General features: G+C 45.9%; 1 protein-coding gene across 2 annotated transcripts in view; it reads left to right on the top strand.

Annotated features, from left to right (window-relative positions):
• Window positions 1-6,128: 6,128 nt before the first annotated feature.
• ets1 (ETS proto-oncogene 1, transcription factor) overlaps window positions 6,129-25,145 on the top strand; it is a 100,116-nt gene continuing 81,099 nt past the window's right edge. For both annotated transcript variants that reach the window (XM_033050015.1, XM_033050013.1), the window contains exons 1-3: window positions 6,129-6,468; window positions 11,465-11,542; window positions 15,256-15,397. In XM_033050015.1, coding sequence (XP_032905906.1) covers window positions 11,474-11,542; window positions 15,256-15,397 — 211 coding nt within the window. In that variant the 5' untranslated portion in view covers window positions 6,129-6,468; window positions 11,465-11,473. The remainder of the gene's footprint in view (window positions 6,469-11,464; window positions 11,543-15,255; window positions 15,398-25,145) is intronic.

Here is a 25,145-nt window from a genome sequence, read left to right as displayed (position 1 = left end):
GGGGATAACGAGACACAGGTGAAACACATCAGGGCGTGGCCAACAATCACATGAGGGTAAACGACCTGACAGGAAATGGGACCTGAAACAAGAGGAGATGTGAGACACCAAAATAAAACAAGAATGCAAACTCTAATACTAAAAACCAATAAGAAACAGAAACTAGATCAAACGCGAGACCTGACAGTACCCCCCCCCTCCACGGCCGGCTCCTGATGGCCCAGGATCTTCAGGATGTTGGCGCCGATAGTCCCTGATAAGTTCCGGGTCGCATATGTTGCGAGCTGGCACCCAAGACCGCTCCTCAGGTCCATACCCCTCCCAATCCACAAGATACTGACAACCACGACCACGCCGGCGCATCCCCAGCAACCGGCTGACCGTAAACACTGGACCCCCATCAAGGAACCGGGGGGGCGGAGGGGGTGTGGAGGCAGGGACCAGAGGACTCTCCTTAAATGGCTTCAGACGGGAGACATGGAAAGTAGGGTGGACCCTCATGGCACGGGGGAGTTTGAGACGAACCGCCACAGGATTGATGACCTTCGATATGGGGAAAGGACCAACAAAACGAGGAGCCAGCTTCCGGGATTCCACCCTCAGCGGTAAGTCTCGAGTGGAGAGCCACACCCTTTGACCAGGCGAGTATACTGGAGCCGGCGTTCTTCCACGGTCAGCCATCCTCTTGTAACGCGCCGAACTGCGCAACAGCATCTGACGAGCCCCATTCCAAACCTTGCGACAGCGACGGACGAGAGCCTGAGCGGAGGGCACACTGGACTCCTTCTCCACAGCAGGGAACAATGGCGGTTGATAACCATAGGCACACTGGAATGGAGAGAGACCAGAGGATGAGCAAGGAAGTGTGTTGTGTGCATACTCCACCCAAATAAGGTGTTTGCTCCAAGTTGAAGGGTTCTGTGCCACCAAGCACCGCAGTCCTGTCTCCAATTCCTGGTTAAGGCGTTCAGTCTGTCCATTGGATTCCGGGTGATAACCAGATGTAAGGCTGACCGTGGCGTCCAACAGAGAACAAAACTCCTTCCAAAACCTGGACACGAACTGAGGCCCCCGGTCAGACACAATGTCTCTGGAAAATCCATGAATGCGAAAAACATGAGACAGCATGACCTCTGCCGTCTTCTTGGCGGAGGGAAGCTTGTGCAACGGAATGAAATGGACCATCTTAGAAAATCTGTCCACTACAGTCATGACTGAGGTGTTACCTTCAGAAGAGGGCAAGCCCGTGACAAAGTCCATGGAGATGTCTGACCAGGGGCGTGAGGGGACAGGCAGCGGATTCAGGAGGCCAAAGGCGGCCCGACGGGAGGTCTTGTTCTGAGCACAAATACTGCAGGCGGCGACGTACTCCTTAATCCCCCTCTCCATGGAAGGCCACCAAAACCGTTGTTTGGCCACAAACAGGTTTCGGCGGACACCAGGATGACAGGAGATCCGAGACGTATGAGCCCAGTGAATCACCTGTGAACGAAGAGACTCGGGAACAAACAGACGATTAGAAGGACACCCTAGCGGAGACTGAACACCAGCAGTTGCCTCGGAAACTCTCTTCTCAATCTCCCAAGTAACCGCCCCAACAAAACAGGAAGCAGGCAGAATGGGAGTTGAAACCTTAGGGGATGGGTCAGGATCAAACTGTCTGGAGAGAGCATCAGGTTTGCCATTCTTGGCACCAGGGCGGTAAGACAGTACAAAATCAAATCGATTAAAGAAGAGAGCCCACCTTGCTTGGCGCGAGTTGAGGCGTTTGGCTGACTTGATGTATTCCAGGTTTTTGTGGTCTGTCCAAACTAGAAACGGCTGCTTGGTACCCTCCAACCAATGTCTCCATTCCTCCAAGGCTGTTTTAACCGCTAGCAGTTCACGGTTACCCACATCGTAATTTCTCTCAGCAGGAGAAAGCTTCTTTGAGAGGAAAGCGCAGGGATGTAATCGACCATCTGTGGGGGATTTCTGTGAGAGTACGGCCCCGATGCCCACACCCGAGGCGTCCACCTCAACCACGAACTGGAGTGACGGGTCAGGGTGAACCAGGATGGGGGCTGAGGAGAGGCTCCTCTTGAGTCTCAGAAATGCAGTTTCTGCTTGAGAGGACCAAGAGAAAGGCACGTGGGGTGAGGTAAGAGCATGGAGTGGTGCAGCAGTGACACTAAAGTTCCGGATAAACTTCCTATAAAAATTAGCAAACCCAAGGAACCCCTGAAGTCGCTTACGACTGGAGGGTGTAGGCCAGGTGGCCACAGCACTGACCTTGCTCGGGTCCATCTGTATACCAGCAGGTGATACAACATAACCAAGGAATTGAACAGTGTTAACATGAAATTCACATTTCTCAGCTTTCACAAACAGATCATTCAGGAGCAAACGTTCTAGCACCTGGTGTACATGCTGCACATGGGAAGTCTCGTCTGGAGAAAAAATCAAAATGTCATCAAGGTACACAAACACAAATCGGTTCAGCATGTCCCGTAATACATCATTAACCATGCCTTGAAAAACTGCTGGAGCATTAGTAAGACCAAACGGCATGACCAGATATTCATAATGACCACTGGGTGTGTTAAACGCAGTCTTCCATTCATCCCCGTCCCTTATCCTCACCAGATGATACGCATTTCTAAGATCTAACTTAGTGAATACTGCAGCGTCTTTTAACAGTTCAAATGCAGAGGAGATAAGAGGAAGAGGGTATCTGTTCTTAACAGTAATGTTATTGAGTCCTCTGTAGTCAATGCAGGGCCGAAGTGTTCCATCCTTCTTATCCACAAAGAAGAATCCAGCTCCTGCAGGTGAAGAAGAAGGTCTGATGATCCCAGCAGCAAGGGCATCGTCAATGTACTTTTCCATGGCGAGCCGCTCAGGTGAAGACAAGGAGTAGAGATGGCCCTTAGGAGGCGCTGTACCTGGCAGAAGGTCGATGCAGCAGTCGTACGGTCTATGCGGCGGAAGAGATGTGGCCTTGGCCTTGTTGAACACCTCCTTTAGGTCTAGATAATACGAGGGAACCTTGGTGAGATCTGGAAAATCCTCCTCCCTTGAACGGGGAGGCTGCCGGAGGGTGGTCCTGGAAGATCCCAGCAAACTGCTCCTTGACGGATCCTTCATAGACTCAGGAGAAGAATCATGCAGATAGATGAGTTTACAGTTATTCCCCCAAGAAATTACTTCCCCAGTACCCCAGTTCATGTGAGGATTATGGTAAGACAGCCAAGGGAGCCCCAAAACCAGAGGATGAAGAGGACAGTCGAGGAGATGAAAACTGATGGTCTCCAGGTGATTACCTGCCACGATGAGTTGAACAGGTTGAGTTCGGTGAATTACCCTGTACAGTAGGCGCCCATCCAGTGCACTAGCCTCCATAGGATCTTGAAGCTGTTCACGTTCCAGCTTCAATTCATCAGCCAAGCGAATGTCCATGAAGTTCTCATCTGCCCCAGAATCAACCAAAGCCTGCAGGGAGTGCCACTGGGAATGCACCAACAATTGTACCGTCGACAATGGACGAGAGGAACGGCTCATAGGAGTGGTACAACTCACCAATGTCCTCTCTTTCATTGGTGAGCTTTGTCTTTTACTGAACAGCTGTTCACCAAATGTCCCAGTTCACCACAGTAAAAACACCTCATTTCCCTTAGGCGGTGCTGCCGTTCCTCCGGACTGAGTTTGGCTCGTCCCACCTGCATGGGCTCCTCCGAAGATGCCGGTGGCGCTGTAGGCTGACTGGACCGGCCGAGAGGGAAGAAGTCCCGACTGGAAGGTGAAGGGCGACGCTGCCGCCACTGCTGGGAGGAGGACCGAACTGCAGCCGATCTCCTCTCTCGATCTCTTTCTCTGAGCCTAGCGTCAATTTGGATAGCCAGGGAAATCATAGACTCGACGTCGGAAGGCAGGGTTAGAGGAGCCAATTGATCTTTGATAGCTTCAGACAATCCATTGCGAAAAGCATCCAACAAAGCAGCCTCATTCCATCCACCCTTAGCAGCAACAGTTCGAAAGTCAATAGCAAAATCCATAACAGAGCGATTACCTTGTTTCATGGAGACCAGGTTATGTGAAGCCTCTCGGCCAGGATTGGAGTGATCAAACGTGCGGGACAGAGCTTCCATGAACAGGACCGATGTCTGGCAAACAGGAGAATTCCGAGACCACTCCGCTGTGGCCCAAGCCTCCGCCCTACCCGACAGGTGCGTGATGATAAAGGCTACCCTTGAGCGTTCTGATGAAAAGGAAGCCGCTTGAAGTTCGAAATGCAGTCCACACTGAATCAAAAAAGGTCTACATTTCTCCGATTCCCCCGAAAAGTGTTCCGGTCTTGCCAGGTGGACGAATGGAGATGCTGCAGCAGCCGCGGCCATCGGAGCTCCTGGAGACACAGACAAGGAAACAGACTCGGCAGGCACGGGAGCAGCAGCAGGAAACAAAGAATTCAGCCGAGTAACCAGGTCTTCAAACCGAGAACTTAAAGTGTTCACCTGTGAACCGATGTCTGCCTGGAACCCCTGCTGACGCTCGCCGAGATCCCGGAACCCGGCGACGATCGAGGAGAGTTGACCCTCGTAATGCGAGATGCGCTCCTCTTGCTTCTGGAGCACTGCACGAAAAGGATCAGAGCCCGCTGAGTCCATTGTTGGCCAGTTCGTAATGTCAGAACTGAACGAGGAGGAGGACACAAATGCAGGCTCAGACACAGGGCAGATCAGTCTTCGGCGTTTAATCGGTCCAAGTCAGTACACAGGTAGGCAAAACAGAGGCAACAGTACCATATAGGAGCAGGCAAGAATCAGTGGTCGAAAATACAGGCAAAGGTCGAGATCACAAGGTCACAAGATTTCGAGAGCTGGAACGAGGTGATACCAAGTAGCATACACCACGAACTGGCAATGGGAACTAAAACACAAAAGGCTTAAATACAGACTAGCAGGGGATAACGAGACACAGGTGAAACACATCAGGGCGTGGCCAACAATCACATGAGGGTAAACGACCTGACAGGAAATGGGACCTGAAACAAGAGGAGTTGTGAGACACCAAAATAAAACAAGAATGCAAACTCTAATACTAAAAACCAATAAGAAACAGAAACTAGATCAAACGCGAGACCTGACAATTTTTTGGTGCTTACATATGTGTGCGTGTATGTGTGTGTGTGTGTATATATGTATATATATCCTATATTCTATATACAGCATATGTGTATTTGTGAGTATGTGTACATATGTATACACACACTGAGTGTCAGTTTAGTTTAGAGATACAGCGCGGAAACAGGCCCTTCGGCCCACCAGCTATCGCCACACATCCTACACACACTAGGGACAATATTTACATTTACCAAACCAATTTACCTACATACCTGTTTAAGAAGGAACTGCAGATGCTGGAAAATCGAAGGTAGTCAAAAATGCTGGAGAAACTCAACGGGTGCAGCAGCATCTATGGAGCGAGGGGAATAGGCAACGTTTCGGGCCTTACCTACATACCTGTACGTCTTTGGAGTTAGATTAAATTGTTTACAGTGTACTATGTTTACATATTCTGTGGTGCTGCTGCAAGTAAGAATGACATTATTCTATCTGGGACAGATGATGACAATAAAACACTCTTGACGCTTGGACAGTACACTCTGGCCAACGCATTGTATTCCCGGTCACCGTAACACCGTGATACACACAAAAATGCTGGAGTAACTCAGCGGGCCAGGGAGCATCTCTGGATAGAAGGAGTGGGTGACACTTCGGATGGAGACCCTGCTTTAGACCATGTGTGTAGGAAGGAACTACAGATCCTGGTTTACACCCAAGATAAGACACCAAAATGCTGGAGTAACTCAGCGGGACAGGCAGCATCTCTGGGTAGAAGGAACGGGTTGGGACCCTTCTTCAGACTGAAAGTCATGGGAGAGGGAGATACAGAGATAATGAAGTGTGAGTTCTTTATTTTTGGTGATATTTTTGGTCGTGTGACGCTGAATGGTGAGCGTGCAGAAGCATTTACAAGCAGACCAGTCCCGGGTGGGTCACGATTCCTGTTTCAGGAAGGTTGGGATCCGGTAGGACGTGATGCAAGTGACAATGACTTGTTAAATAGGTCGAGCCCACGCAGTGTCCGGGAACAGTCCGGCCCCGAGCGTCCTCTCTCTCTGCGCTCTCACCTCTACTCCATCAGTCTGAAGGAGGGTCCCCACCCGAGTCTTGCCAATCTCCATTCCCCTCCACACAACCATCAAGGCACCGTGGAACTACTGCTGCCCCGACGCGCTGAGTTCCTCCAGCACTTTGGTTCCAGCTCAAGGTTTCAGCTGTTGCCGTTTTCCGTGGGTGTGAAGGTCGGTGGACGACGAGGAGACTGCGGTGCCGGCAAGTGAAGGATTGAGATCGCCAGAGATAGCTACTTCCACAAGCAGAAAGGAGAGGAGTGCAGGAACGCAGTGCCGCACAGAACCACCAGGTACGAGTTGTTAAACCTATCTCCATTATCACAGTCATAGAATCACACAACGTGGAAACAGACCCTTCGGCCCAACTTGCTCATGCCGCCCAACATGTCCCATCTACACTAGTCCCACCTGCCTGTATTTGGCCCACATCCCTCTGTCTGAAGAAGGGTCTCGATCCGAAACGTCACCCATTCCTTCTCTCCAGAGATGCTGCCTGTCCCGCTGAGTTACTCCAGCTTGTTGTGTCGATAATCAGTTTAAATCAGCATCTGCAGTTCCTTCCTGACCCATATCACTCTAAACCTGTCCTACCAATGTACTTGTCTAAATGTTACTTAAACATTGCGATAGTACATGCCTCGATTACCTCATCCGACAGCTTGTTCCATACACCCACCATGTAAAAAAAAATGTTCCCCGTTGGGTTCCCATTAAATCTCTCCACCTTCACCCGATGTGTTCTAGTTATCGATTCCCCTACTCTGGGCAAAAGACCCGGTCCATTCCCCAAATCGCGTACGCAGAGATCGTAGGATTGATTTTATTTTAAACCCCCCGCTGATATCACTGGTGGTGCCAGGTGTAGAGTTGTCAGTGGAAGCTAGAAATTGCTAACTAGGAATGTCCCGTTTAAAGTTCCGAGCCCACCGGCCACACCAGCTCAGGCGGCTCTGCGACAGTGACAATAGACAATAGACAATAGGTGCAGGAGTTGGCCATTCGGCCCTTCAAGCCAGCACCGCCATTCAATGTGATCATGGCTGATCATCCCCAATCAGTACCCCGTTCCTGCCTTCTCCCCATATCCCCTGACTCCGCTATCTTCAAGAGCCCTATCTAGCTCTCTCTTGAAAGTATCCAGAGAACCGGCCTCCACCGCCCTCTGAGGCAGAGATTTCCACATACTCGCAACTCTGTGTGTGAAAAAATGTTTCCTCATCTCCGTTCTAAATGGCTTACCCCTTATTCTTAAACAGTGGCCCCTAGTTCTGGTCTCCCCCAACACCGGGAACATGTTTTCTGCCTCTAGCGTGTCCAAACCCTTAATCTTATGTTTCAATGCCTTGAAACAAATGCCCTGATCAAGTCCCAAAACACAGGTACCATCCAATCAGTGCATGTCATCCTGCATTGAACAGTCAAGTGGGTCAATACTCCAGCATTTTGTGTCGACCTTCGTTTTAAACCAGCATCTGCAGTTGTTTCCGACACAATCCTCCATCAATGTTCACCTTTGAGCAATGCTCAAGTACCTTCATCGTTGGGCATGCGAATTACAGACACCATGGACAGCATTGTGTTAATTAATTACATCAGTGAGGGTGAATACATCAGACATCGCACACAGCACCGTGCACAATACTGTGCACAACTGGAGTAACTCAGTGGGACAGGCAGTATCTCTGGAGAGAAGGAATGGGGTGATGTTTCGGGTCAAGACCCTTCTTCACCATTGCACCCGAAATGGTTTACTGATGCAGAAGATGCCCAATCCATGGCGCTCGGCCCCTTTAGCAAACATATTCCAACACGGAGACACATGAAAGAGGCATTAGGGTAGATATCCGGCAGCCTGACGAAAATACATACGTTTTAAGAAACATCCCAAAGCAGGAAAGGGAGGTGGAGAGGTTGAGAGAGGAATAACAGATCTCAGGGCACTGGAAGCCAGTAAGTAATTCAGTGATCAGATGTAGGGTTCATAGAGTCATACAGCATGGAAACGGGTTCTTCAGCCCAACCTGCCCATGCTAAAACCAAGATGCCCCATCTGCACTAGTCGCACCAACCTGCGTTTGGCCCATATCACTCTGAACCTTGTAGAAACAAGGAACTGCAGAAAATGACACAAACTGCTGGTGTAAATAAGCGGGTCAGGCAGCATCTCTGGAGAATATGGATAAGTGATCCCCCCCCCCCCCTCCTGTGTTCACCTATTACCTGCCACACTTTGTCCTGCCACCCGTTCCTTCTCTTCAGAGATGCTGCCTGTCCCGTTGAGTTTCGCCAGCAATTTGTGAATATCTTCAGATTCAGATTCAGATTCAGATTCAACTTTAATTGTCATTTTCCGTGTACAGTACAGAGACAACGAAATGCATTTAGCATCTCCCTGGAAGAGCGACATAGCATATGGGTGACATCGCATATGTCTTCGGTGTAAACCAGCATCTGCAGTTCCTTCCTACACTATTTGACCTGCCTCTTTCTTTCTCTGCTTTCTTCTTCTCCCTCCTCTCCCCTACATTCAGTCTGAAGAAGGGTCCCGAACCGAAACAAAACCTATCCATGTCCTCCAGGGATGCTGCCTGACCCACTGAGTTACTCCAGCAGTTTATGTCATTTTATCCCTCTAAACCTTTCCTATCCATGTACCTGTCCAAGTGTCTTTTAAATGTTATTATACCTGCCTCAACCACCTCCTCTGGCAGCTCTTTCAATATACCCAACACCCACTCACTGTGCGGAAAAAAGCTGCCCCTCAGGTTCCTATTCAATGTTTCCCCTCTCACCTTAAACCTATTCCCTCTGGATCTTGATCCCCTAACTCTGGGTTAATGACATTAATCTGTGCAAATTCATCTACATCATTGAAACAATGTGTGAACAATGCATACTCGTAGTAAGCAAGAGTCTGTGTCAGTCATTGTGCAGAACAGAACATATGAAGCATTGAACAGAGCAGAAGGTGTGATTCACTGTACATGACAATGTGAACAGTCGTTCGGTTCAATTGTCCCCTCGACAGCCTGAGGCAATGACAAAACTGCTCACAGATCACCACCCTGCAGGACATCACGGTGATTCAGTTCAGTTTAGTTTGTTGTCACATATACCGAGGTAGAGTGAAAAGCCTTTATTGCGTGCTAACCAGTCAGCATAAAGATTTAAAAATTGGAGGAACAGCACCTCATATTCCGTCTGGGGACCTTGCGTCCTTATGGCATTAACATTGAATTCTCCCAATTTGGCTAGCCCTTGCTGTCTCCTCCCCTTCCTTAACCCTCTAGCTGTCTCCTCCCACCCTCCCATCCGCCCGCCCTCGGGCTCCTCCTCCTCCTCCCCTTTTCCTTCTTTCTTTCCCCACCCCCCATCAGTCTGAAGAAGGGTTTTGGCCCGAAACGTCGCCTATTTCCTTCGCTCCATAGATGCTGCTGCACCTGCTGAGTTTCCCCAGCAATTTTGTGTACCTAGCATAAAGACAATACATGGTTACAATCGAGCCATTCACAGTGTACAGATGCATGTTAAGAGAATAACGTTTAGTGCAAGGTAAGGGCAGCAAAGTCCGATCAAGGATAGTCCGAGGGTCACCAATGAGGTAGATAGTATTCTAAGACGGCTCTCTGGTTGTGGTAGGATGATTCAGTTGCCTGGTAACAGCTGGGAAGAAACTGTCCCATAATCTGGATGTGTGCGTTTTCACACTTCTATACCTTTTAGCCGATGGGAGAGGGATTGGCATGAACACTCGTGCTGAAGACTCTTGGCGATTTTATTTTGAGACGGGGATTGTTCTCATGCCACAGAAGGCTGTGGAGGCCAAGTCAATGAATAATTTTAAGACGAAGATTGACAGATTCTTGATTAGTAAGGGTGCCTGAGGTTACGGGTTGAAGTAGAGTCCCTGGTGGACTCTTCGGGAATGATGACCACAGGAGAATGGGGTTAAGAGGGAAAGATAGATCAGCCATGATTGAATGGCGCAGTAGACTTGATGGGCTAATTCTGCTCCTCGAATCTATCAACATATGAAGCCCGCAATCATCTCCAAAAATGAGAGGCGTGGCAGGAATGGTGATTTAAAAATAAAATAAAAAATAAATAAAGACCAGAAAGCCATTCCCACCTGCCCACCTTTCAACTGGTAACAAAGGGAAGTAACAGCAGATAAAGGAGATGTGTGGCAAGTTTTGTTGGTACAGAGAGTGGTGGGTCCCTGGAACATGCTGCCTACTCTGGTGGTGGAGGCAGGTGCAATAGTGAAGTACATGATGCTTTTAGGTAGGCATATGCATATGCAGGGAATGCAGGTATATAGAGTCATATAGTGTGGAAACAGGCACTTCGGCCCAACCTTCCCACACCAACCACCATGTCCCACGTTTGGCCCATATCCCCCTGTCCTATCCATGTACCTGCCTAATTGTTTCTTAAACGTTGCCATAGTCCCCGCCTCAACTTCCTCCTCTGGCAGCTTGTTCCATATACCCACCGCCCTTTGTGTGAAATTTAATTACCTCTTAGAAACCTATTCAATCTTTTCCCCTTCACCTTAAACTTATGTCCTCTGGTTCTGCGTATGCAGGATGTGCAGGCAGAGGAGATTAATTTAAGAAGGAACTGCAGATGTTGGAAAATCGAAGGTAGACAAAAGTGCTGGAGAAACTCAGAGGGTGCAGCAGCATCTATGGAGCGAAGGAAATAGGCAACGTTTCGGGACGAAACGTTGCCTATTTCCTTCGCTCCATAGATGCTGCTGCACCCGCTGAGTTTCTCCAGCACTTTTGTCTACCGGAGATTAGTTTATGTTGGCATTATGTCCGGCTGTGGGCCGAAGGGCCTGGTCCTGTCCTGTGCAGTTCTGTGTTCTATGTTTACCTGCAACCTGCTGTTTGAAAGGTCTGTCCCACGCAGTATCTGTGTCGGAACAGTGTGTGCCTCCTCATGTTCACAAGCACTTAACAAAGCAGCGCGCTACTCACCTCATATTGACCCCATCTTTTACTACAGTGGTCATATTAAATACATAACATACACTTCAATTATTGTTAAACAGGATATCATGTCGTCAGCTGTAAAGCGGGAACGCATTGCCAGAAAGCATGTGGTGGGGACTGAATGTTGTATTTTGATTTTATATAAATGTGTGCACAAGAGCAGTCCATTAAGAAAAATAACTAATTGTGAAATATGATTAAACTACATTGATGTTTCCCTTCTCTTGGGACAATTGGAGGATCTAACAATTAAAAAAAGCATTTGGTTTCTTGTGGTTTTTGGCAGATCTTAAAGATGAATTATTACACTGAGATAATGGCTGGAAGCTGCACTTCCTACCCTCAGCTTTACATGGGACAGATGGTAAGTTGTATCGACTTCCAGGCAATCTGTGCTTCGAACTCTGAGAGGAGCGGGGAATGGGAAGAAGTACATTGTGCATAGTGCTGCACAGTGGTGCAGCGGTAGAGGTGCTGCCTTACAGAGCCAGAGGCCCGGGTTCAATCCAAACCACAGATGCTGTCTGTACAGAGTCTGCACGTTCTCCCTGTGACCATGTGGGTTTTCTCCGGGTGCTCCGGTTTCCTCCCACACTCCAAAGGCTTACAGGTTTGGAGGTTAATTGGCTTTGGAAAAAAATCGTATATTGTCTGGAAGTTAACTGGGAAGAATATAAAGGGCCCGCAAAGTGTGAGCATAAAGGTGGGAGCGTAATATGAAAGACACCTTACCCTCTGCGCCATCAAGGTCGGCTGCGGGAGGCATCCCTGGGGCACAAAGGTACCCGGGCAAGGAGAGGGACGAAGGTTCGCTGAGCGATCCAGATTAAGATGATGGCTGGAGTCCCTGCAGCACCATAGGGCTTGTCTTGATCGGGCGCCACTCTGGTTGACCCCTAAGGCAGCACAGTGGAGCAGAGTTAGAGTTGCTGCCTTACAGCGCCAAAGGCCCAGGTTCCACCCTGACCATGGGTGCTGTGTATGGAGTTTGTGCATTGTGCAATTGTGTTTTCAAGGAATTAACAGAGAGAGTCCATGAGGGTAATCTGGTTGATATAGAAATGGAGGTTGTAAAGGGATCTCATACAGGCATTTAAAGTCATGAGCTATATAGACCTGGGTTCGATCCCGGCATCGGGTGTTGGCTGTGTGGACTTTGCAAGTTCTCCCTGTGACCATGTGGATTTCCTTCGGGTACTTAGGTTTCCTTCCACATCCCCAAGGCATGTGGGTTTGTAGATTACATTGGCCTCGGTAAATTGTTCCTGATGTGTAGGGAGTGGATGGGAAAGTAGCATAACATAGAACTGGTGTGGACGGGTGATCGATGGTTAGCATGGACTCGGTAGGCCGAAAAGCCTGTTTTCCTGCTGTATCTTACAATCAAAATAAGTGGATGGTTAATAGTGGTATGAAGAAAATTACCTTGATGCAGTGAGTGGCTGGGGTCAGAAATCTCCTGCCTGGGGTAGGAGTGGGGGGGGACACACATACAATTCTAGTGTCAAAAGTAAACTGGATATGTAGTCAGTTTAGTTTATTGTCACGTGTACCGAGGTACAATGTTATCCAGTTGCGTGCTAACCAGTCAGTGGAAAGACAATATATGATTACAATTGAGACATTTATGGGCCAGTCCGTCTTTAGGCGACTGCCAGGGACTAGTTTTAATGGAATTCACCTACGACAGCACCTACGTCAAAGTACGACAGCAAAAATGTCAGCCATCGGCGAAAAAATTTCAACATGTTGAAAATTTCACGGCAGTCGCCTGTAGTCGCCCCAAAAATTGCCTAAGTGGGACAGGCCCATTACGGCGTATAGAATTATGATAACGTTTCGTGCTAGGTAAAGCCAGCAAAGTCCCATCATCCAGTATCATCCAGTCCAGTCCAGGAATGAAAGTATTTGCAGACCACGGGGGGAGAGAGTTGAGCTGGACTAAGTAAGAAAGAAATTGTAGGATATACAGTCTATTGATTGGGTAAAATACATGTGCTGGAAGATCAGTGATAGTATACACCATTTGGGCTGAAAGGACTGTTTGTGCTGCCGATATAATTCTAGATGACCAATTACTCTGTAGCTGCTTTTATGATACAGATTATTCTGGTTGTCAGCACAACAGTAAGGTTTATTCCCTTCGTTTTTAATTGCAGCTTTTATATAAGTTCAGAAGTTTAGGAGTCATTTAGCCCATCAAGTCTACTGCACCATTCAATCATGGCTGACAATTCACAATCATTACTGAAGCCTATTAACCTGCAGGCCTGTACGTCTTTGGATTGTGGGGATAACGTGGAGCATCTGGGGAAATCCTATATGGTCACTGGGAGAACGTGCAAACTCTGTACAGACAGCTCCCATAATCAGGATCGAACCCGGGTCTCTGGCGGTGTAAGACAACAGCTCCATCGCAGTGCCACCATGGTATGTGCTGGTAGAATCAATAGTGTCATTTAAGAGTCTTTTAGATAGGAACATGGACATGCAGGGAAGAGAGGGATATGGAACGTGCAAGCAGAAGTAATTAGTATAAGAAGTTCTGAAGAAGGGTCTCGATCCAAAACGTCACCCCTTCCTTCTCCCCAGAGTTGCTGCGGTCCAGCTGAGTTTCTCCAGCATTTTGTGTCTATCTGCAGTTCCTTCTTACACAGTTTAAGAAGGCATCATGTTCGGCACAGACATTGTTGGCTGAAGGGCCTGGTCTTGTGCGTACAGTTCTATTTTCTATGTGAAGATATGTTGTGGATTGATAAAGAACATATTCAAAAGAATGATGGAGTGAGCTCCTAAAGATCAAGACACACAGCAAGAAATGTGGAGATGGAACTTTACTTCGTATCAAACGCATGCTATGTTTTCATCAGACTGTTTGATAAAATGATGCCAAGGAGCTTTACATTAGATCTGTGTTAACATTTTTTTCCTAAAAATCATGTACAAAACAAGAACTGTGCAGAAACTCCTCCGACATTCTCAGCGTCTATATATTAAGTTCGGTTGACTTTGCAAACTATTCTTGAACCAAGCACCTGTGCCACCCATGTGGCACCCTGGGGTGATATCCCTTCCATTGTTTGAAGGGTGTCCCCACCTGACTCTGCCCCCCCCCCCCACCCCCAATGTCCAGCAGCGGAAGGACCCTAGTATGTGGTCCTCCCCCACAGAGCCTTGGCGTTGGCTGCACCAAGCTTCAGTGAGTCCCTCAGCACGTACTCCTGCAGTCTGGAGTGGGTCAGTCAGTAACATTCCCCGACGGACATCTCGCTCTGCTGGAAGGTCGACAGAGTTTGGGTAGACCAAAGAGCACCTTTCACCGAGTTGATGATCTTCCAGCAGCACTTGATGTCCATCTCTGAATGTGTCCCTGGGAACAGTCGGTAAATCAGAGAGCCCTCTGTTACGGGGCTGTTTGGGGTGAATCGTAACAAGATCCTTTGCTTCATTCTTCAGACTCCCTTTGCAAATCCACACTCTGTTCCAGAGACGTTTACAAGGGGTGGGGGACGGGGGGAGTGGAGAAGGATCTTCATTCCTTGTTGAACTCATACGCCACACTTCAAGTGGGAGTGCTTGATCTAGTCATTCTGAAGAAAAGATCCTCTGCATATCTGGTGGGCAGAAAGCGATTCTCATTCTCCATAGAACAACGTGTTAACGGTTTTTATCTTTGGTTCTACACTGTTGCTATCATGTTCCCTATAAGAAGTTAGTTACCAAGACTTGTCAACATCTGAAATGTGTAGGAAGGAACTGAGGATGCTGGTTTACACTAAAGATAGACACTGAATTCTGGAGTGACTCAGCGGGACAGGCAGCATCTCTGCATAGCAGAAATAGGTGACATTTCGGGTCGAGACCCTTCCATCCAGTTCAGTTCAGTTTAGTTTATTGTCACGGAAACGTTTTTGTTATCCAGAGCCATCCAGGGCAAAAGTTATCCAGGGATGCTGCCTGTCCCGCTGAGATACTCCAACATGTTGTATCTATCTTTGATGTAAACCAGCATCTGCAGTTCCTTCCTGCATCTGAAATGTGTTGCTCTAAAATGAGTTGTTGCTTCCTGCGTTTCAGAAGCAACTCCCTGTAGAGGCGAGTGAGATCACATCTACAATTGGATTTCCTGATAACTGCTACCAGCAGAGATTTTACTGGCAACAGCAGGGCGAGCTTGCAGCACAAGAAGTACCAACTGGACACGAGTACTGCGCTCCAGGTAAGACATAGATGATGGCTTAACTTGCCAGCTTAAGTGCTTGGAAATTTCATCTCCAAATGTAAATTGAATCATCCTACCACAACCAAAGTGCAGTGTTGAACTACTATCTACCTCTTTGGTGACCCTCGGACTATCCTTGATCGAACTTTGCTGGCTTTACCTTGCACTAAATGTTATTCCCTTATCATGTATCTGTACATTGTAAATGGCTCGATTTTAATCGAGTATTGTCTTTCTGCTGACTGGATAGAACGCAACAAAAGCTTTTCACTGTACCTCGGTACATGTGACAATAAACTCAACTGACCTGGCTTCATTCTGGGAGCTACCTGGAGGAGAAGGTAGTAAAATTCAAGATTTGTCTTTGAAAATGTGTCTATATCGACACTGAACAGAAGGAAAAAAGCTTCCTCACTTGAAAAGTTATGTTATCTTTGAAAAGTGATGTTATCATTGAAGGAGAGATTAAATAGACTGGCCTATACTACAGTATGTAGGGTTCAACTGACTGAGAGGTAACCTCATTGAAACATACAAAATCCTCACAAGGCTTGAGAAGGTAGATGCGGAGATGAGGTTGGGTTGTCTGGAATGAGGGAAGTTATAGAGTCATACAGTGTGGAAATAGGCTCTTCGGCCCAACTTGCCTATGCCGACCAACATACACCATACTAGTACCACCTGCCTGCGCACACTAGTCACACCAGAGGTAGGTACTTCCATAAGGAGAAGTTAGAGGACTGCAGCACACAGTGCTTGAAGAACTCAACGGGTCAGGCAGCATCTGTGGTGGGAATGGTCAGATGACATTTCAAGCCAGATTATACAAATGAAGATTTTTCAAAAGGGATAACAGGCAAAAGTGGCATATTGTCTTCATGCAATCAAGGGATGTGTACTTCTTAGGCCAAACCAGCTTTGTAATTACTCTCTCCTAATTCTGTTTATTCTGATACAAACAGACAGAAGAAGCGAGTTATCTAAAACAAGGGGTTTTGATCTTGAAGTCCTGCAGGTTGCAATGCTTTTGCTTGATTTCTTTTGTGAATTGCTCTTAAAAATACAGACCTGCATTTCATTTTCACATTCTCTTTTACACGTCCATTTCCGATCATCCACTGATTCTTCACTCTCATTTTCACTTGGTTTTCCACTTTTACTTTCCTTTCCATATTTGTTACTACATATCTTGACGGCTGTCATTTTGTTTTCCTCCTTCCTCATGTTCCATTCTCTTTCCTATAATTGTAAATTCATTTTTCATATTCTCTCTTTCAAATCGACGTCCTGTTGAATTGCAAGCTCCCATGTGTAAGGAAGGCACCATGATCAAGCATCCCTGGAGATAGAGAGTCAAAACTAGACAGTGCACAAAGACATTGAAACCAGGAAGAATATTTATTCTGCTTTATTTCAGTAGTTGAGATAAGTTGACTCGTGGTTCATAGATCAAGTGAAAAAGGTTGACAAAAATGCTGGAGAAATTCAGCGGGTGAGGCAGCATCTATGGAGCGAAGGAATGGGAGACGTTTCGGGTCGAGACCTTTCAGACAGTATAAATTCATTCCGTACGACCCCTAATCATTAGTAATACAACCTATTGAGACAAACGTGTAACTAAATGTGACAAGTTGTAATCACCAACTTTTCTGAGGTACTGTGTGAATTATAGTCAACTATTGTTACTTGTCTGTCAGTGAATTAAATCTTCAACTTTACAAATGATATTGGTCATTTAAAATCTCCTTTTTGACGTACATTTGTTGATCACAAGCTTAAACTTTCTAATCTTCCCCCCCCCCCCCCCTAGTGTTAATGTACCTCCATGTGTAAAGAGAGGTTTTTTGCCTCGTGTTGAATCAATATCCATTTGTCTGAGAGCATGAGTTAATTATGAACATAACTGCGATATTGTCATGTATTCCTTTTAGCAACTGCAACTGATATATATTTGTCACATCCTTCGCAGGGCCTCAGGGCATCCCAAAGCTCTTCACAGCCAATTAGTCACTTTTGAAGCACTCTATTGTAATGTCGGCATACTCAATAGCCAAATAACCCAAGGCCATGTCCCACAAAGAGCAATGGGACAAATAACCAGTTAATCAATTTTCATCATTCTAGTTCAGGGATGAAAGTAGGCCAGGGGAACTATGTTGTGGAGGAAGGAACTGCAGATGCTGGTTTAAACCAACGATAGACACTAAATAAGCTGGAGTAATTCAGCGGGTCAGACAGCATCTCTGGACAGCTGGGATAGGCGACGTTTCAGATCGAGACTCTTCTTCAGACTCAGGGGAACTATCTTACTCTGCTTTAAAGAGTGGCATAAGATCATTTATATCATCGGGGAGTAGATGGAACCATGTTTACTATTTCAGCCAGAAATGACCATGTTTCAATAGCAACCAGCCATTGAAACATGGAGTCATTTTCTGGAGGTAATGTCACAATGATAAAAAATACTTCCGATAAATACTGCATTCAATCCCATTACCAACACAATGGGAGCGACATAGAGCCATTCAGCATGGAAACAGGCCCTTCAGCCCAACTCACGCATGCAGACCAAGATGCACCATATAGGCTAGACCTATTTGCCTGTATTTGGCCCATATCCAACTGAACCTTTCCCATCCATATACCTGTTCAATGACTTTTAAATGTTGCTGTTGTACCAGCCTTGACTACTTCCTCTGGCAGATACCATCACTCCCTGTGTGAAGAGGTTGCCCCTCAGATTCCCATTAAATCTTTCTCCACTCACCTTAAACATATGCTCTCTAATTCTTCATTCACCATATATAAGCCCCCTCATGATTTTACACACCTCTATGAGATCACCCCTCTTGTGTCCTTCAATCTGAGGAATAAAGTCCCAGCTGCCCAACCTCTCCCTATAACTCAGACCTTCAAGTCCTCACAACATCTTTGCAAATCTTCTCTGCATTCTATCCAGCTTAATGGCATCTTTACTACAGCACGGTGACCAAAACTGAACACAACACCCCAAATGCAGGCTCACCGACATCTTGTACAACTGAAATATAACATCCCAACTTGGATACACACAAAAAGCTGGAGTATCTCAGCGGATCAGACTGCATCTCCGGAGAAAAGGACGTTTTAGGTCGAGACCGTTCACGTAGTCTCATTCTGAAGAGGGGTCTCGACCCAAAACGTCACGTATTCCTTTTCTCCAGAGATGCTGTCAAACCCGTTGAGTTGCTCCAGCATTTTGTGTCTATCTTCGGTTTAAACCAGCATCTGCAGTTCCTTCCTACACTTCCCAAATTGTATACTTGCTTGGGAGAGTCTAGGACTAGAAGTCATAGCCTCAGAATTAAAGGAGGTACTTTCAGAAAGGAGATGAGGAGGAATTTCTTTAGTCAGAGGGTGGTGAATCTGTGGAATTCTTTGCAACAGAAGGCTGTGGAGGCAAAGTCAGTGGATATATTTAAGGCAGAGATAGTTAGATTCGTGATTAGTACGCGTGTCAGAGGTTATGGGGAGAAGGCAGGAGAATGGGGTTAGGAGGGAGAGATAGATCAGCCATGATTGAACGGCAGAGTAGACTTGATGGGCTGAATGGCCTAATTCTATGCCTATCACTTATGATTTCCCTGATTGATAAATTCCAGCGTGTCAAAAGCCTTCTTTATCACCCTATCTATCTGTGATGCTTTGGTGGGAGAATGGATTGTGCTTGTGCTTGTGGTCCCAGATGGAGCTGTTCCCAATTGGTTAATGCTTTGTATAAACTGAGTTCTCATCCACTCAGTCTTCTTGTGGAGTCATGGATCTGCAGATCCTGGTTTACCAAAATAAGGCATAAGTGCCTGAGCAGATTAACGGGTCAGGCAGTGTCTCTGGAGAACATGGATAGATGACCTTTTGGGTCGGGATCCTTCTTCAGACTGACTGTAGTAAGGGGGAGAAAGCAGAACAAAGTCTGGCAAGTGATAGGTGGATACAGGTGAGCTGGGGGGTGGGGGGTGGTTGAGATGGTGAGACAAACGCCAGAAAAGACAACAAGTGTGAGATGGGAGGACAGGTGTGAAATGTGAAGCCTGAGGTAGGAATGTAGGTCATGGGGAAAGGGGGAAATGGGTGCACATCCAGGTGGAGCGCAGGGAAGAGAGGGAGAAAAAGGCTCGAAGGAGGGGGGGGGGGGGATCATTCTCCTTTGTAAATCCAAACACTTTGCTGATTTCAATGGCACTATACATTGAGCTATCTGTGTTTTGGCATTGGTTTTTGATTGTCACATACACTGAAATACAGTGAAAATTTTTTGAATGCTATCCAGCCAAATCAAACTATACATGAGTACAATCAAGGCATACACAACATGTAGTGCAGATTTACAATGAAATAGCAATATAGTTACAGACAAAGTGCAATTTTTTTTTTAAAGTGCCAGGTCTGCAAAGAGGTAGGTTGGAAGATGGAGACTGCATCCTAGCGCATGAGAGGACAGGTAGTCTTGTAACAGCGGTTTAGATGCTGTTCCTGAATCTGTTGGTACATCAGTTCAGTTCAGTTTAGTTTATTGTCAGGTGTACTGAGGTACAGTAAAAAGTTGCGTGCTAACCAGTCAGAGGAAAGACAATATATGATTACAATTTAGCCATTTGCAATGTATAGATACATGATAAGGGAATAACGTTTAGTGCAAGGTAAAGCTAGTAAAGTCTGATCAAAGATACTCCAAGGGTCACCAATGAGGCAGATAGTAGTTCAAGACATCTCTGTAGTTGCGGTAGGATGATTCAGTTGCCTGATAACAGCTGTGAAGAAACTGTCCCTGAATCTGGAGGTGTGCGTTTTCACACTTCTATACCTTTAGCCTGATGGGAGAGGGGAGAAGAGGGAGTGGCCAGGGTGACGTTCACCCTTGACCATGCTGATGCAGCGTGAGGTATAAATGTAGTCAATGGAAGTGAGGTTGTTTTGTGTGATAGTCTGGGATGCGTCATCACCTTGATGCAACTTCTTGTGGTCTAAAAGCTTGAAAGGTTTTATATCTGTCCAGCTGGAGATGGGAGAAGGTGGACTGATTTGGGTGAAAATGGTCCTTGTTTATCAGATCATCGCAATATGTACTTTTGGTTTGATGGTTTTTTTGTACGAATCTCGCCTATTGATAGTCCTTATTTGCATTAAACCATGGAACTGCTAGTGTGATTAATCTAAAAGGTCATACGCAAATTGCAAGTTTTAATTTTTTTATCAGAGTTGGGTTTTCAGCATTATGTTCTATGGTTCTCTGGACCGGGTATGCACCTGCCTGGGATTATCATTGAGAGCTGGCACATGGTGCAACAAGGATGAATCATCTCACTCAGAGAACCCACAGCAGGGCTGCTATGCTGAATGGAAAATGTCACGCAAGAGCAATGAAGAGATCGTTTTTTGAGGTTAGAACTAGATGTATTGCTGAAGAAACCCATGCGGTCACAGGGAGAACATGCAAACTCCTGGGTCTCTAGCGCTGTGAGGTAGCAACTCTACCAACTCCGCCATTGTGCCATACCTACATTAAATTAAAATTATCTCATAGCACTTACAAGTAATAATTAGGCAAAATAGCCATTTCATTTTGCTTCCTAATCCTTGCCTAATAGGGGCTTGGATTCTTTGTGTAGGAAGGAACTGCAGATGTTGGTTTAGATATAGACCAAAGACAGATACAAAATGCTGGAGTAACTCAGCGAGACAGGCAGCATCTCTGGAGTAAAGGAATGGATGACGTTTTGGATCGGGACCCTTCTGAAGATCTCGACCCGAAACATCACCCATTCCTTCTATCCAGAGATGCTGCCTGTCCCGCTGTGATACTCCAGCATTTTGTGTCTGTCTTGGATCCTTTGCCAGGCATAATGTCAGATAGGCTGCGAAACAAACTGGTGATCTGAATCCATTAGTAAGTACACCCACCAGCCTAATGTAAAACAAGGAACAGCACAGCACAGGAATGGGCCCATCAGCCCACAATCTTTGTGCTGAAGTTGATGCCAAGTTTGATTGTTCTCATCTGCCTGTACATAGCCTTGTAGCAGGATGCTCTCTGACAACTCATGAGAACAAAAAGGCAAGAATTCACAGCACGACGTGAGTTTAACATGAGGAATGGGGAGAAATTGGTGGCTTGTCCTGGAGGTTGTGTGTTGGTTTTCTCCTGGTACTCTGGTTTCCTCCCACATTTGAAAGATGTGCAGGTTTGTAGCCTAATGGGCTTCTGTAAATTGTTCCTAGCATCTAGGATAGAACTAGTGTATGGCTGATCATGGTTGGTGTGGACTCGGTGGGCCAAAGGGTCAGCTTCCACACTGTATCTCTAAACTAAACTAAACTAAACTAAAAGTTAGATAAAGGCAGAGAAGTGGCAGATCCTGGATGCGCCTGGTCAGTTTTAATCTGTGGAAGACTGTGAGTTCTTCATATTTCTGTTGTGAAGGTGAAGGTGGATGAGACAGAGGATAAGCATATTTATAAAGATGATTACTGTAGAGAAACTAAGTTGGGATTACCTTTGCATTTCACCATTTTTCTGTACGTTTATCACTTTTGGAGGACAGGACAGGGCTCGGAGAACTTAGTACAATGCCCACTGCCTATAAGTGATTATAAAAGAAATGCCAATTTGACGAAGGGTCTCGACCCGAAACATCGCCCATTCATTCTCTCCAGAGATGTTGCCTGTCCCGCTGAGTTACTCCAGCATTTTGCGTCTGTTGCCAGTTTGACTGATTGATTATATGTGAGATAGCAACTCACTAGCTATGGTTGGATGGTGTTTATTGACCTTCTCAAGTTATCTTTGCAATGGTGGTGATGAGGTGCCTTCTTAATGTGCTCCAGTCCATTTAGTGATGTTACTGCCACAAAGATTTAGTGCGGGTATTCTAGGATTCAGGCCCAGCGAGCTGAGTTTGCCCCTTTGGATACTCAGCATCTGACCTGCTTACGACCATTTTATTTATGTGGATAATCCCGTTAAGACATTGGTAAACCTGATATGTGGTGAGTGGGAGACTTAAGGGCCTGTCCCTCTTTCACGACTTAATTCAAAACCTCTGCCGAGTTTAAAGGACCTAAAAAAAAAAAATCAAGATCGTGGTAATCTACGAACTCCTACGACCTTCCACGACTATGTTCACGAACTCCTACGAGTATGTCTACGAATTCCCACGACTATTTCGAAGCCCTCCTTACGAGTAAAAAGTTGCAATTTCTTTCATCCCGACCATTTTTTTACTCATGGACATTTTCTATCGGGCTGGAAAAACGCCCCGACTTATCTGATGCCATGAGTACCTACGGCTAGCATAACGAGCTGCTACGATATATCTACGACCTCCTACGGGCTCGTTACGAACATTCTGCGAGTTTGAATTAAGGGGAAAACTCGGGAGAATTCGTGAATAACTCGTGAAAATGGGACAGGCCCTATATTGATGAGAATGCCATTAAATTTCAAGGTTAGGTCATTTGACTATTTTTGGAGAAACCATTCGCTGGGACTTGTGGCATGAATTAGCTCAGACCTTTAAACTCCACGGGACTTTCTTCTCTTGATCTTAATAAGGCACTGAATATGATAGCTATGCAATGGAGACCAGCCAGAGTTAGTGGGTGTAAATTATTTAAGGAGGACCAGGGCTTCGGCATAGGTTCTTCATACCACAGAAAGAAGGTAATGGGTTTAGATGGAGTGGGGTTCTAAACCCAGTGAGTGAAAAATGTCACAAGAAGGTGATCGGAGACAGTGCTATCTGTGATTGAGATGATAAGTTTTAATGAGGCCAAGTGAAATGCAAACAGCAAATGGTGATCATTAATAAGAGTTGGAGAGTTGATCTGGTGAGAGGGGTTAGGGACAGAGAGGAGAGCTGTGATTACAGGAGACATCAAATAAGATCAATTGAGATAGGGAGTTGAAGTCACAAAGGGTGAGTTGGTCTGATTATGTAAATGGTTCGATATATCTCTAAAGATAGATACACAAAGATGGATCAGACAGCATATCTGGAGAAAAGGAGAAGGTGATGTTTTGGGTCGAGACCCTTCTTCAGACCCGACCTGACCCGGACGTCTCAACCCAAAACGTCACCTATTCCTTCACTCCAGAGATGCTGCCTGTCCCGCTGAGTTACTCCAGCATTTTGTGTCTGTCTTTGGTTTAAACTAGTTTCTGCCGTTCCTTCCTACACAAGAGTCAAGAGTGTTTTATTGTCACATGTCGCTGATTCTTACTTGCATAACAGAATATGTAAACATAGTACATTGTAAACAATATAATAAACAAGAAGAAAAAAAGGTTCAATGTGTATGTATATACACATACCCTCACAGACATGTATGTATATGCATATATATATACACACACACACATATATATATATATACACATATACTAACACACCCGCGCATATCCGTACACATCTAAAAAACAATAATAGTGCAATAATAACAATAATAGTCTATGTAGTTCTGAGCTTATTTGGAGGTTGTAGTGTTTATTAGCCATTTAGGTAATAAAGAGAAACAAAAATGATCCGCTACTCAAGTGATCAGGAAAAATGGACCATGAAGACCGAATCTGGAATTGAGAGTTTGTTGAGAGTGGAATTAGTTTTAGTTTAGAGATACAACATGGAAACAGGACGTTCAGCCCATCGAGTCCACAATGATCACCCGTTCACACTTGTTCTATGCTATCCCACTATTTTATCCACTCCCCACATGCGGGGATCACTTTTACAGAGCCCAATTAACCTGCAAATCTGCATGTCTTCGGGATGTGGTAGGAAACCGGAGCACCTGGAGGAAACCCACACTGTCATAAGGAGAACATGCAAACTCCACACAGACAGAATCTAAGGTCGCGATTGAAGTCGGGTCTCAGCCACGGTGAGGCAGCAGCTTTGCCAGCTGCGCCACTGTGCCACCCTATTTGCGGGTGTTGGGGAAGGGCCATTGTAGCTGAACTGTGAGTCAGGTTAAGTTCTACAATAATAGAGTGGAGTGTTAGCTTGTAAAAGGGGGTGGAGGTGTGTGTTTGCATGTGTGGGTGAGGGGAAGTGGGGGCATTGTGTGGGGTTGTAATGTGGGGCATGCAGATTATAGAAGTACTAATGTAAATAGTGCAAATGCAATGGATGGAGAATATGAAAGGTGACTGATAGCTGGGTCGTTTGGATATGCGTCGTTTAATTTAGTTTATTTTATGATTGTCACACGTACCAAGGTGCAGTGAAAAGCTTTTTGTTGCATGCAATCCTGTTAGAGAAAAGACTACACATGATTACAATCAAGTCGTCTACAGTGTAGAGACAGAGGGTAAGGAGTACAACTTCTGTGATAGAGTGTTGTCAGTAAACTAAGTCAGGGTGAATCTAGTTAGCGAGGGTACGTTAGAAGAGGGAGCAGAGTGGAAGAGGGAATGTGATTGAAGAAATAACATTTGTCCAATCTGGATAGATGATGAAAAGCAAATGTAATTATTGGCCTTTTATTTTATAACGTTTAAAACAGTAAGCAGAATATGTTGCTTTAAAAGATGAGGTAATATCTGTGAAATGCTGACCAAATGTGTGACTTCACCCTTTGGAATTCCCCTTTGTGCCCTTGTGCTCTCGTGCTTCTTTTCATGATAATTAAAGTCAAGAGATGCTGTGAATTTTGCAAAATTAATTCAAAAGTTCTCTGTAACGAGTCATTTTCACATGAAAATCTTGTG

The sequence above is a fragment of the Amblyraja radiata genome, chromosome 33, assembly GCF_010909765.2.
Source record: "Amblyraja radiata isolate CabotCenter1 chromosome 33, sAmbRad1.1.pri, whole genome shotgun sequence".
Taxonomy (NCBI): Eukaryota; Metazoa; Chordata; class Chondrichthyes; order Rajiformes; family Rajidae; genus Amblyraja; species Amblyraja radiata.
The sequence above is the reverse complement of the archived record's forward strand: the minus strand, read 5'-3'. Positions and strand labels throughout refer to the sequence as shown.